Consider the following 15371-nt stretch of genomic DNA (forward strand, 5'->3'; position numbering starts at 1 on the left):
AGATCTTAATCCTAGTAGTTGATCCGGTGCATTTGGTGTTTGATTTGATACCACGTTGTCAAAGAAGTGTCGTAGTCTGAGTTTTCTCATAAATTTAAAGAGGCTGATCTCTAGTTCTAGTTGATTCGTTGAAGATGTCGGTACATATGAAGTACCCTTTTGAAGTAACTTAAGTTGATATTCATTGAGGCTGTGTTGTGATATGTTGATGACTAGGTTTGTTGCATCTGTTTCTTGCTTTTGTCTTTCTTTGTCGTGGCTGTGGTGCTTCTGGTAGTTGGGGCTCCTTTTTCTTTTTCCCCTCCTGGGTCTTCTCTTTCTGTTTGGCCCATTTCTAAAAAAGGCTCAACTAAGGTTGATTTAGAAGCACTTGTTGTTGATGTTGATGGTTCTTCTTGTTGGTGATGGTCTAGATCCACGGGTTGTTTCAAATCTTTGAGCTCTTGGTTTGTTGGACATATCACTGCCTGAAGATGAGGTATCGGTTTCTTGTTGATAAGGTTTGTTTTGTCTCCTGCGTGCATATATTTCAGCCCAACTATATACCTCTCCTAGTTTGTAATCAACTGTATCTCGTCGGAACTTGCGAATCTTTCTTTCATTTATCTCTTGTGAGTGTTTGGTTAGTTGTTCATTTATGTCTTCTAGGACCTTGGTCCATTCATCCGATGACATTGAGTTGGTTAATTCGTTGGTAACTGTAACTATTTCTTTTGATAATTCATCAAGAATACTAGAGAGTTCTTCAATGATCAGTAGAATGAGGTCGAGCGAACATTTGTTAAGTATGGTGTACCAACGATCTTTAAGTTTTTGAGCATTTTTGCATAAGGAAGGTTTAAGAGGAATCCGCAGGCCTCTGGGTATTCTTTGTACCCGATGGTATTTGATGAGTGTGCTGGCGTGGAGACGCTGATTGATTTCGCGTTTTGAGAGATATAGTAACTGTTTGATATTTTGTTCCTTGTTGCGATTTGTGCTAGACTGTGTAGTCTCCTCATGTATGAGTGCGTAAATCCTGTGTACTTCATCTTCTGCATAAGTAAAGGTATCTGCCCTTATATCAGTGATGTTGGAAATTTCTTCATATGCCATTTTTTGGTGTGTGCTGCGCACTTTTGTTGGCCGACTGGAATCGTAGAGATAAGGTACTGGTGCGCGCTACCACGAATTTGAAATGCGCTTTGCTTGGATTTTGTTTAAAGTGTGGAAGTTCTTGTAGGTGCTCCTGGGGTGACGGTTCGGTCAGGAACGTCGTGATTATAGAAGAGGCGGCACAGTCATGTTAGAATGTGTCCTCCTGGGCACACTGGTGGGTCTCCTATTGGGAGGCCAAATTTGTAGTACAAATACAATTAAACGTTGTTGTGGTTTACACAATTTTGTATATTGTGTTTTTCAGCAATTTTTTAACCATTTATTCTTTCGCTCATTTATAGTTTGAAGTTTAAACAAGACATCTTGTAATTCAGATGTTTATCGTTTGTCCTGATTTGTCCAATGCATTTCGGGTTCATTGAACCCTTCATCAGGGACGTTTCTGTAAGAAATCATAGTAAGCAATCATAGTGAGGAGATCAATACATCTCTAATACATGTTTATACATAATCATTATATTATCAAAAACTGTTATCAAGACATATGCATTAATGCTTAAGAGGAGGAACTGAGTATTCACGATGTGTTGTTTGTTTGGATCATATTATACAAAGGGCTTGGATTATCGTATGGATTGAGGACTAAGGTTGTAAGGTTCAAAGGTGTTGGTGACGTGTAGCCTGTTAGGAAAATTACAAAATTTATGCACTAATGTTGTAGCATGATGTTAAATGGTGCCGAGTTGCGTAAATTATTTGGGCAATCTCAGAACATTGAGTTCTTGTTACAGCGCGGTATTCACTGTAGCACATTTACGTGAGTGAATAACTCACGGAGGGTCACATCGTATATTTGTCGAGTTTAAGGAAAAGACGTGGGAAAGTAACACTCACTTTGTTTTCTTGAGAGAGTTAATGTGTCCTTCTTCTTGTCTGAATGTGAATGGTTGGCGGGTGTCTATGTCTTGCTATTAGTAACGGAAGTCGGGTGTGAGAAAAGGATGTTACGTTGCTAAAGTGTATGAGAGGGTATGTTTGGCGGCCATATTGGAATTGGCGTAGGTGTTCTATACATAATAGGCTCGAATTAAAAGCGCTCAAAAAAGGGGCAGTGTATGTTGAATTAATGCGTATAAAAACGTATGGAGACATGATATGTTAATTGTCCTGTTAGGTGGATGTAAAAAGGGATGTGCACCACCTAATTTATGTGTACTTGACAAGGTTGGTGGCCATCTTGTGTTGGGTACAGTTGCTGGAGTTCTAATTTGCGTGCTGAATATCAGACGTGTTGTTTGTCCTTGAGACAAGGCTGTATGTTAATAAAGTTTTTTGATACGTTCTAGTCGATACAATTGGTCTGAAGGGGGGGTTGTACAGATCTTTGTGTATTTTTGGTACCATATGTAATATTTATCATCCCTCCCTTTCCCTGCCCTCCCCGCCATCCCCGATCCGTTGCAGCCGCTACTGTGGTTAGGAAATGCTATTTGCATTCCTTAGTGTGATGCAGGGTATGAGTGAAGTGTAGGCAGGGATACCAACACTGGTTGTAGCCCTGATGAAGGCCATTAAAACGTGGGGGCATGTTCGAAGGCCAAAACATGTAGGCAAGATATACATGGATGGATGATTCATTATATCTCTTTTACCATCCACATGATACTCTTTTTAGTCATATCTGGGGTACCTAGTTATTAAAGTGGAATTTCCCTAAGGAGTATACCCCGAGATATTTTAAGGAACTTCTTTCCCTGCAATTGTCCAGTTGATTTTATTCAAATTCCCACACATTAGTTGTTTACACCAAAGTGGTATTCATCTACCTTGGTGTGAATAGAATACAGCTGATGAAGCATGCCACAACAATAAGAGGGTGAGGTGACTGCTTCATGTCTTTTGGATATCTGCAGGTGACCTATTGTTCTACTAGGTGTCCATTTGCTAACCCAAGCACTTGCAGTGTGGTATATTGTTCTATGGGAGGTTGTGCTTGTAGTTTTATCCTCTCATTCTCTTTCAGTGGATATACATAATGGATGATTAGGCTTGAAGGAAATAAGTACGAGGATGAATTACCCCTGATAGTACTACCCGGAGCCATTGGGTCAGATTCATTTAAGATACGCTGACCAGGTGTATTGATGGACAAACATCTCAAATCCCACTGTCACCAACCACCTATGAGGCCCAGATAACTGTATAATTCTATTTTGTTTTATTAAGCGCACTATTACTCGTAGGTTTCTTGACACCAGGGCTGATGGGAATTCAAGCTGAGAAGTATCTCATTAAGGATATAGCCAAGTTTTAAGAGCCTTCCTAAATGTCAAATGAATTCGCATTTTTGAAGGTGTTCTGGCAAGTGGTTCCAGATCATAGAAGCTTGAAGCACGAGAGCTCGACCACCTAAACACGTTTCCTGAAAGCAGGTTATATGTAGGCACAAGAAAAGGAGGAACACAGTAAGCTAGCTAGAGTATTCTCTAGTAAGGTTTGGTGCAATAGTGAGGGGATTGTGATGCCCAATACAGAGTGTCTTAAAAGTAATGTGTTGACGAATAGGCAGCCAAGGAAAGGACCCTGCACATGGGACACCAATAAACAGGCAGTCTGGCTGGTTTTGAACAGCTTGGAGTCGAGTTAAATGCAAGCTGTTGATGCCAAGGGATGTCAAGGGAGGCCACAGTGATCCGTTTGTTATCAGGTGGCAGCAGGGGAAGGCAATAGTAAAGATACTGCAAATGAAAAACACAAGCTAAAGTAACTGGGGATGCTTGACTGTCCATCTGCCATGAAGTGTCTATTCTGGTGCAAAGACTCCGGACATACTTTGCAGGCTGTAAAGGAGGACGTCCAGTTTAAGTAGGCCAGAGAGAGGAGTGCAGTGCTTAATTTGTCAAATTAAAAAGCAAGTGCCTTGAGCCTTCACAGGAGACCACCGCAGATTGCACCACCCATTGCCCCTGGCGGTGCTGCAGATTATAGTACCAACACAACTAACAAGTGCACTATTGCAAGTGTGACAATTCATGCAATTCCAGCCCACTCATAGCCATTGGAATGCTGCATGTATTATTCATCTTTAAAGTATATTTAGGTGGTTAGATGGTAATATCATTGATTGTATAAATTCTGTGTACTGCAGTGCATTCTGTCAGCTGCGATAACTTGCATAATAGGTAGGTGGGCTGCGGAGATGTTAAGCATGTTTATATGATCTTATTGATGGGATATTCAAACTGTCTGTGTAATGACTGAGGTATAGCACTGTTATTGCTTATCTCTTTTAAACACCAAATAAAGCTCATTTTAAAATGCAATATTTAATGTATATTTGATTATCAAAGTCTGAAATTATGCTCAAAATTAGACAGACAGCGCCACCATATGGTAGACTGTCACTAATGGCGGTGTTGAAAATCAAGTGCTCGTGCCAGCACCAGAAAACTCCAGCTCAAATTAAGCGCTGGAGGAGTGCCTATGACTATGAGCCCTTCCATTTTATCATGATTGAAGTTTTGAGCCAGTGCGGTCCCATCCATAAATGCACTGCCGAAAGGCAATCTGGAAGGAGGGAGACATAACTAGATGAGTTTGTGAGTGTGAAAAGCAGTTGAGTATCATCAGCATACGAATATATGTGGCGCTCAAAGGAAAATGATAGCAGAAAGTTCTCGTAAAGATTAAATAAATAAGGTAATATAGAGAGGGAACTTGTTGACCCTGAAATGTGCACAAATAAACGCTTAGTAGCCCAATGGTCATGGCATCGAACTTAGAGATTTAGGGCCATATGTAGGTAGAACGTGTTTTGCGATTCTCTAATATTTTTGCGAATCCTACATATTCCTTAATTGCGAATTGCAAATTGCAATTCGCAATTAAGGAATACCTCCCCATTCACTCCTATAGGCCTAGAAACCCATAGGAATGAATGGGAAGACATTCTCAATTTGCGATTCTCAATTAGAGAATCGCCAATTGAGAATGCAATTTCAAGTGTGCCAGGGTGTCAAAAGGACACCCTGTTGCACCCCTGAAATGAGCATGGGTGCACATGTGGCACACATACATGCCCTAAGGACATGTGTGTGCACCACATGCCACTTTGAAAAATGCAAAAATATGCATTTGTGAAAGAAATCGCAAATTACCACCAACCTGTAGTTGGTGGTAATTTACGATTCCTTAAGGCCAAATTGCACTTTTTTGGTGCTTCTTACATTGCATTTAAGGAATCGCAAAATTTGCGATTCCTTAAATGCAATAGCAAAATAAGGAATCGCAAATTTAGCGATTCCTTATCTTGCACCCAGATTTGCCTTCCTACATACCACTTAGCAAAATTGCGATCGCAAACGCCGAAATTCGGCGAATTTCGGCGTTTGCGATCGCAATTTTGCTTTCTACATATGGCCCTTAATTTCTAACTACAAGTTAGACATCAAGCTGGTCTCAGAGACATGGTTAAACAGGACTTCCGGTCCACTTTTGGCTGATTCAATACCGAATCAGATATATACGTAGAGAGCACATAGATCCACTAGTAATGAAGGGCAAGGCAGCCATCTTTGATTACAAAATTAAAAGGCTCATTAGGCCATTTACTTCAGCTGTTGGCATCTGAACATCTATTTTTTAAGATTGCCTTGTCAGCATTAAAAAAGTTGACCTTTATAGTTCTATATTGTCCCTCGTCTAAAACTTATTTCATAGTCTTGTCTCTTCAACTTGCTCAAAATTACTTTTAGAAACTGTATTTGGAGGTGTATGTGTCCCTCACACTAATGGGTGAGCTGGTAGTGCTCACTCAGTCGACAGAACTGCTTCTATGATATTTTGGGATTTGGAATGCCTTTTCGGTCTAGAGAGAGGCAAGTAAGATAAAACCCTCCGCAGCTGTGCCCACCCCAGCAAACGTATAACTAATTTAGAGGGTAATGTAACCTGAAACCCTCCAAAGCTGCTCCTACAATCCCACAGCCCCATAGCAGGCGTATCCCTCTTAAAGAGGACAATGTAACCCAAAACCCTCCTCAGCAGTGCATACGACCCATAGCTGGTGTTGTCGGAGGTGGGAGCATTGCTAAGCGTCAGGATATTATTGGACAGTGGTAGTGGGGAGTTGGATATTATTGGACAGTGGGAGTTGGATTTTATTAGACAGTGGAAGTGCGGAGTTGGATATTATTGGACAGTGGTAGTGGGGAGTTGGATATTATTGGACAGTGGGAGTTGGATTTTATTAGACAGTGGAAGTGCGGAGTTGGATATTATTGGACAGTGGTAGTGGGGAGTTGGATATTATTGGACAGTGGGAGTTGGATTTTATTAGACAGTGGAAGTGCGGAGTTGGATATTATTGGACAGTGGTAGTGGGGAGTTGGATATTATTGGACAGTGGGAGTTGGATTTTATTAGACAGTGGAAGTGCGGAGTTGGATATTATTGGACAGTGGTAGTGGGGAGTTGGATATTATTGGACAGTGGGAGTTGGATTTTATTAGACAGTGGAAGTGCGGAGTTGGATATTATTGGACAGTAGGAGTGGGGAGTTGGATATTATTGGACAGTGGGAGTTGGATTTTATTAGACAGTGGAAGTGCGGAGTTGGATATTATTGGACAGTAGGAGTGGGGAGTTGGATATTATTGGACAGTAGGAGTGGGGAGTTGGATATTATTGGACAGTGGGAGTGGGAGTGGGGAGTAGATGAATATCATTGCCTCAGACTCCTTCCTAAGTACTTGTTCTGATAGCAGTGCCAGTGAGTGCCTGAAGTTGATCATTACTGTCATGACCTGGGCCAGATTAAAGATGAAGAGTAAGGTTTCGGGTGAAAGACTTTGACCAAACCTTTGTGTCATTCAATCTCAGTTTTGTCTCAGTTAATAAGAAGAGCCACAAAAACATCCACAATTGATTACTCAGTGGGAAAGGTCAATAGCATCTTGAGATCACATTAAGTAAACAACCACAAGGCACGACTCCTATGATATCATATGACTCATATCACACCAATCTCAGTGATGGTGCCTGGTTGCATGCCCAATAAAATCACAGGTCGGTCTAGAAGTTTTTATTACTTTTTGAAAATCAGTATCAGGCACTCAGAGTTCTGCTGTATTATTCAGTGCAGTAGCAAGGGTTGGGGGCGGTCCACCCCGAGAGGCATGAGTTTTTGTGCAGCAAACACGGACGGCACTAGGTCTAGCTAAGCCACTGGTATTGTTGTTTTAACTGGTCTAGTGATCAAGCTGCAATCATACTTCCTATTACCATCTGATCGAGGCAACAAACTATTAGAAATTGCCAGAAGTTATTTGTAAAATGAATGCATTTCAATAGATATGAAGCTGCCTGTAGCATATAGTGATAAAAGACTTGCAACTTTTATTCAAAACACAAGGGAAAGCGAAACACATACCTGAAATATATATTCATTCTGGTAGCAATTTTATATGGAATCATATAATGGCAATTAAACTAATTAAAGTTAGACTCATACAAGAGCTAAATTAGGCAATCAGTAACTGTGAGAAATTGGGTTACTAGTTGACTGGGTTGTGAGCCCTGGTCAAGCAGCAACCACAATCCTTTTCAAGGTAAGGCACAACCAAACCCCAAATGAATCTGCGCTCAACTCTCTGGTAGCTTGACACAGAGCAGTCATGCTTAACTTAGAGGCAAATTCAAAAGTTCAGGCCAGCCACGATGGAGCACAGGCCTGAAACACTCCCTGGTTAGGCCCGCTAAGGTTTTATCATCTCAAGTTTTGTGCCTAGAGTCCTGTTTGTGTTGGAGAGGGTCACGGTGAGCAAGGAAGACGTTGCATACGGTTGTTGACATGGCGTGAAGAGCAGGCCGGGCATCACAGAAGGGAGGGCTGGTGTTTCACTTTGGTGGTCCCCAGCGTCCAGTCGATGCTGCGGTGTAAAGAGAAGGGCTGGAGGTGGCTTGTGCTGATTTCCACTGAAAGTGGTATGGTCTCAGTGCAAACGGGCCTGTTCGCTGCCGCAAAGAGCCTAAAAGCTTGATTTAAGAGCCTATGAGCCACACTAAGGGTCCAGGACCTGAGAGGCACCACTTCTGGGACAGTAACTCGCTGCAGCTGTGTCCAGGACCAGTTTGGATATCATTTTGTGTCCCAGAGGCTCAGATCAGGTGGCCAGTAGACTAGCTCGTGGAGTCACTGTGGGGTCCTGGGTTCAAGAAGAAGTTGCAGGTCCAGTTCTTCTTCACCAGGCAAGAGCACAGCAGGCAGCAGGTCAGCACAGCAGGGCAGCGGTTCTTTTAAAGCAGCAGTCCAGCAGAGTAGCAGTCCTTCTAGCAGCAGAGCAGTCCTTCTTCCTGGCAGAGTATCCACAGGTCCAGAAGTGTACTGAACAGATGGTGTCTAAGGTCCTGGGCGCATGTAGTGTCCCTTTACCAGGGATTTACAAGTAAATTACATATGCCAGTTGGGTATAAGCCACTGTTACCATGTTTTAAGCAGAGAGCACAAGCTCTTTAGCACTTGTTAGGAGTGAAGGCAGAAAGTCTGGGGATGACCCTACAGAAAGGGCCAAGTCAAACAGTAACTGTTTAAATTATTTTTCTGATTATATGTGTATTTCGTTGAGAAAATATGTAGCAGTAAACTACTGTATATAGGCAACATGTTCTAATGTCAAATTGCACTTTTTTCCAGCTATATCCTGGTTCGCACTCATTTCAAACAACTTTTGGCATTCACCCAGGACCCATGGGTGCTTACCCAGCAGGTAATTTAACCAATGTCTTTGAAACCACCAACTGTTTCTAGAACCTTCACCTGCTCTCCCATAGCTTCTGTGAGCTGTGACACTGCCGACCTGTTCCTAATTTGTGGCGTTTTCAAGCATTGTAGTCACTAAAAAATAAAAATCTCATATTAACATGCCTAAATCAGCCATTAATTATAATAAACACATAATAAATAACATATCTACTGTAAGACGTTCCGTTGGATGGCACACGATAATCAGCAGCAAATTGTGTAATAATTCCGCTCCACAAAATAGAATGTGGGTACTATGATAAACTATCCTAAGGATTAATGAATAAATAATAGTTATTCTGTATTTTTAAGTTCAAGAAAACTTTATTTCGGAGTAACTCCATAAAAGTACATAAAATGAATGTAAAAACATTTGACAACAATAGATAAAATGTTTAAAAATAGTGCAGCCACACGGCTAATGCATGCTAATTACATACAATGAATCAGATTGGCATTTTTAAATATTTTTTCCGTTTGTGCCAAAAAGCCCCCAAAAATGTTGCCACTGCGAACACAATGTGCACGGCCGTTTCGCTCTTAAGAATTCTAAAGGCTTCATGGCACCTGGTGAAGCCCAGGTTCCTACAAATAGGAATAATCCATTTTCTGCGCGCCTCAGTATAACCCGTGCAAAATAATATAAGATGCAGCTCAGTTTCATCGCTTACTCTGCATGCCGGGCAAATACTGGGTGTCGACAGGGACCAGGAACTAGTAAAAGCACGAATTGGCAAGGACCCGTGCCTCCATTGCAAATAAAGCTTCCTAATTATTACAGGGTAAACATTGTCAAGGGCCAATTCAAAGGTGTAAGTACTCTTCATAAGAAGGAATTGATTTGTTAGAGACCCTAAAGATTTAGAAGGTCGAAGTGAAGGTGCTTTAGAATCATGATACACTTTGGTTAGAGCTTTTTTGGAAAGCTTAGGACAGGCGTTACAAGGATCATTCCATAGTGCATCTAGACCTAGGCTCACCAAACTATTCCTTACGAATTTAAGCCAGGCAATGTTCCCCGAATTTGGGAAGCTGAGAACTTCCTGGAGGCCCTGTCTGTAGTGAGTCAGTTCGGGCACCGTCCACAATCTGCGCCAATAGATCACGGGACGAAGTGCCAACTCTTCCTCCAGGGGTCTAATGCCTAGGTCAAGTCGTAAAGGCACTAGCGGTGTACTCGGAGGAAGAGCTACTAGACACCTGAGGAATCTGTTCTCCTCCTTTGTCAAGCTGTCCAGTACTTTGTGACCCCATAATTCACTCCCATAAGTAACTGCTCCTCTTGCTTGGACCCTATAAATGTGAAGAGGAGGGCCTATGGGTTTAAGGGTCGACCTGTTCTTCCCCACCATCCCTAATATTCCACCAATATGTTGCACTAGTTTCAACCTCGCTTTCTCCTGGTGTTGACCCCACCCCAATTCCTCGTTGAGTGTAACACCAAGGTATTCAAAGGTGTTTACTCGTTCGAGTATATTGTCCCCTATGCGAGGAATACGGTGGAACCTGGGTGGCGGATTGAAGGCCATGAATTTGGTCTTTGTAGTGTTTATTTCCAATCCATGCTCTCTACAGAAGTCCCCAAATCCATCCAGCACACGCTGGATTCCCATAGGTGACTTGGAGAGAAGGAGGGTATCATCAGCAAACATAATTGCTGGGACCCTCCTTCCCGCCAACTTCGGGACATCCGAATTGGGGACCCCGTTAAGGTGGTCAATGACACCGTTGACAAAGAGGCAAAACAGGGTCGGTGCAAGTACGCACCCCTGTCTTACCCCTCTCTCAACGGGAAACTTATTTGAGAGTGCACCCTGTCCACCGCACCTCACACGAGCATAGGTGTTTGTGTGGAGTCGGATGATCATATTCAGGAGGTCAGCTGGCATCCCAACATTCGCCAGGACTTCCCAGAGCTTGCCGCGTGGGACCAGGTCAAAGGCTGCCCTTAGATCTACAAATACAGTATAGAGGCTGCCACCCTCCAACTGTATTGTTTTCCAATGTAGAAGGGACAGCCTGAAGACCTGATCTATAGTAGAAGTCTTCTGGCGAAACCCGGCCTGAAAAGGGCTCAAAATGTCCCTCTCCTCGATCCAGTCCAAAAGTCGATCCAACAGAAGCCTCGCAAAAAGCTTCTGTGGGACGTCTATCAGACTGATCGGTCTGTAATTAGCGGGGAGCAAAGGTGAGCCCCTTTTAAAAATGGGCACAATCTCCGCCCCGAGCCAAGTTGGAGGGAGTGCCATCCCATGGATGATCTCTCGATTGGGAAACAAGGAAACCCTACCCACAAGGAGCCTGGGTATTGTGTGCTGTAAGGAAACAATAGCTCATGCGGATTAATACTTATCAATATAATATGTAATCAAAAATAATAATAAAAAAAGAAACGGGGATTGTAAAAGATGTCAGAAGAAAAGGCAAAGCCATACACGTTGGTTCTTTTTTTGTGAAGAATGATCTTCGTTTATATTACTAGAATATTTACACAAAAAGTGCACATAGATATACAATACAATTTTGACATTAAACAAACAAATTACAAATTAGTGTCCCAATGAAAAAAACCTTAAACAGACAATTAACATACCATACAACATACAAACAAGGTTTTGATTTCACTTTACAAAGGCAAATCACATACAATTAATAATTCAAATTAACAACACTTAATTAATATAGGTGTTGATTAGTGATTTGCCTATCGCGTCAACGGCGTTTCGACCCTGTTCCAAATTAGAGGGTCTCGTCAGGACTGTCTAATATAGGGACACCTTAACGTCCAGGACTGGTGTATATACAGTGACACCGTGTTCAAAGTGAAAGGATAAAATAAACTCACAGGTACCCAGCCGGGTGCCCTGTGAGAGGAGACTCACACGGAGGCAGTGGCCCACTTTAAATCGATGTAATCGTATTTGTGCGTGATGTAGGGGTCCTTCAATATACCACACCGACCGAATTTCCAAACTTTTGTATAGCTGTCGCCTTGTAGAAGCGAGTCCGATCAACTCTCTCCCTTCTTCCGGGTCTCCGAGTATCCCGCGAAGTGCTGCAGCAGGCGAACAAGGTCCTGTCTGCGAGGTACGATCACCAGGTGATCGTACCTCGCAGGTGTGGTATATTGAAGGACCCCTACATCACGCACAAATACGATTACATCGATTTAAAGTGGGCCACTGCCTCCGTGTGAGTCTCCTCTCACAGGGCACCCGGCTGGGTACCTGTGAGTATATTTTATCCTTTCACTTTGAACACGGTGTCACTGTATATACACCAGTCCTGGACGTTAAGGTGTCCCTATATTAGACAGTCCTGACGAGACCCTCTAATTTGGAACAGGGTCGAAACGCCGTTGACGCGATAGGCAAATCACTAATCAACACCTATATTAATTAAGTGTTGTTAATTTGAATTATTAATTGTATGTGATTGCCTTTGTAAAGTGAAATCAAAACCTTGTTTGTATGTTGTATGGTATGTTAATTGTCTGTTTAAGGTTTTTTTCATTGGGACACTAATTTGTAATTTGTTTGTTTAATGTCAAAATTGTATTGTATATCTATGTGCACTTTTTGTGTAAATATTCTAGTAATATAAACGAAGATCATTCTTCACAAAAAAAGAACCAACGTGTATGGCTTTGCCTTTTCTTCTGACATCTTTTACAATCCCCGTTTCTTTTTTTATTATTATTTTTGATTACATATTATATTGATAAGTATTAATCCGCATGAGCTATTGTTTCCTTACAGCATCCCATGGATGATGGCATTAAACAGTACCAGGAAGTATGGTGCCCAAATTCTGACCTCGTGCCTTAAGAGGTCGCCTGGGAGCTTATCTAGGCCTGGCGCTTTTCCTGAGGAAAGGCAAGTAATTGCCATTTCCAGTTCCTCCAGCTTAAAGTCTTCCAGCTCAGTGTGATTATCGGTGGTGAGGGGCACTAGGCTCTCAGGCGGAGTTCCCATTTGGTCTTGCCCAGCTCTACTATAGAGCGATGAGAAATGTTTTTCCCAGACTTCCGGTGCAATGTTGCCTTCTATAGACATAACAGGCTCAACTGAGCCATGTTTGACTATGTGCCAAAATTTCCTTGAATCTCTAATTTTGAGAGCAGATGTTATTTCTGTCCAGTTCTCCCAGTCCCAGTCTATTTTAGCAGATTCAAGGAGGAGCTTATAGGCCACCCTCTTTTCCCTAATCACCGAGGATGCTTCCTTATTTTTGAGCGCTTGGTGAAGATCTTTCTTAGCTCCCCTGCAGCTGGCATTGAACCATGAGGCTCTTTCACTCCTCAGTTTCCTGCCCCGAACCACAGGGTTCAATATCTCAGCTAAATTGTCGCAGAGGGTCTGATGGATATCCTCGAGGGGGGAACAACCTTCTGGCGAGAACAATTGAGGGAGGAGACTTTCCACTCTTTCCAGGGTTAATGCCACTTGCTCGTATATTGCCCTTAAACGGGTCGGTTTCTCTAGCAATTTGTCCCACCTTAATCTTCGTCTGTTACTGGATAAGGTGAGACTGGGGGCAGGTAGTCTATTTCCACGAGTTTCGGACCTAAGGAAACCATCTGCAGCTAATGAAAGGATTAGGGGGTTGTGATCACTATCCACCCTTGGGACTATTTTAAAATCTAATGCCAATTTCCAATCCTGAAGTCTGATCAGTATGTAATCAATCCAGGACTCCTGTCCTGGTCTATTAAAAGTTGGCTGGGACGGAATATCCCCATCGAACCTACCATTGCATGCTCTAAGTGAATTTGCCAATGTTAATGTTAAAACTTGCAATAGGAGGGGTGATGCTGCCCTGACTGGCGGACCTACAATGCTTTGGATTCCCCAGAGATCGTCCTCCTCACTACTGATCCCATCTAAGTGAGTCGGAAGTGGTTCAAACTGAATGTTAAAATCCCCTCCGACCAGGAGTGTATCTGGGCCGGTGAGAGAGTCAAGAAAAGTCACTAAATCCTCCAATGTCCTTGTGGTGGCCGCAACTCCGACTGGTCTAGAGTATATATTTACCAGACTCAGGCCCATCCCAGTGGGCCAACGTAAAACCACACACAGGATGTCAAGTGAATTTGTTTCTACCACCTCGGCCGTACAGCCCAGATGACAGGCAATCCATGTTGATAGTCCTCCAGACGGGCGTCACTTCCCACCCCATCTAGCTGGAATATTGAAAGTTGCGAACCCGGGGTGGCAAAGGTTATCTCTGGCCCACGTCTCTTGGAACATGCATATATCATGTTCTTTGATAAAAGTTTCCCAGTCAGTGTTGCCTAGCTTATTAGGGAGCCCAGCCACGTTCCATGACAGTATCTCTAGTGGCCTCATAGCCCTGTTTGTGGGCATAAGAATCTCATACGGGGTGCTTTCTACCGTCCTTGGAGGGGCACAGACCCCCAACTCACTTCGTGCTTTAGATGAGGACCCCTGTAGAACTTTGGTCTTTTGTGAAAAGCAACCGCCCTCCACCTCTACCCTCTCCTCCCTGTGTGCGGAACGATAAGGTTTTATAGCCATTTCGTCTGCGGCCGCCGGGACATATTCCAGGGGCACTATATGAGTCACCGGTAAGGGCAAGTGTGGCCCAACGGAGATAAAATGATTTGGGCAAGAAGTCAGCAATTTGGGAATCAGATCCATATCCTCAACCTGGTCACCCTGTGTGCTAAGCCCATAGTCAAAAGAAGTACTATGTCAGTCGCAGTCAACGACTCCTGATAAGGCCCCGAATCTATTAGCAACTTCGAAAGGAGTAAATGGTAGCCTGTAGTTCACCCTCCGTGGTCCAAATCTGTGATTCCCAGGGGGAACCGTAACCCATTCTGCTGCATTTCCGTATGCCACAGAACTGGGTGCATACATGTTACAGTGTTTGACAGGGGGAGCAGATGTTGCTAGGAATGGGTGGGGGTGAGTCACCGTTTTTACTGGAGCCCTGGGGTATGCATTATAAGAGACTGTTGATCTTGGGTAGAAGTATGATAGTACACGGGGATTTATAGACCCCCATGTAGGACCCAAGGGGTAGTCTAAGATGTATTTGACTGCTCTGGGGTCTCTAAAGTTGATGATGATGACATCCCCTTCAAGATCCTTGATTCTGCGACCTAGCCAAGGGAGTCTCCGAACATGCAATATCTCCCCATTGATGTTCGGAGGGAGGGGTCTGTTGGTCCTAAGCCAATGCATGGTTTTATTTTTTAGATCGTAATAGCCCTCATTTTTACCCTTTTCCAGAGGCGGAACTTCTGTTAACACTACCACATATGGTACCGCCTCTGGGGGTAAGTTAACTTGATGGCTATATGGGTCTCTTGCTCTAGCTAGGTGATGATTCTCACCCCTCTCCTTTGGGGACGTTACTAAGATGGGGTTTGCTATTTCCTTCCTTAATTCACCCTCTTCATGTTGACGATGACTTTGATGGGTTGTGGTGTGGGAGGGCTTGTCCC

At 43.1% G+C, this 15371-nt stretch overlaps 1 protein-coding gene across 1 annotated transcript in view; it reads left to right on the top strand.

Moving 5' to 3' along the window:
* Positions 1 to 15371, top strand: part of AKNAD1 (AKNA domain containing 1) — a 318415-nt gene that overhangs the window by 10946 nt on the left and 292098 nt on the right. Inside the window, exon 2 of the mRNA XM_085600134.1 lies at positions 8792 to 8864. Within this exon, the coding sequence (XP_085456260.1) occupies positions 8792 to 8864 (73 nt within the window). The remainder of the gene's footprint in view (positions 1 to 8791; positions 8865 to 15371) is intronic.

This window comes from Triturus cristatus, chromosome 4_2, assembly GCF_964204655.1.
Source record: "Triturus cristatus chromosome 4_2, aTriCri1.1, whole genome shotgun sequence".
Lineage (NCBI taxonomy): Eukaryota > Metazoa > Chordata > Amphibia > Caudata > Salamandridae > Triturus > Triturus cristatus.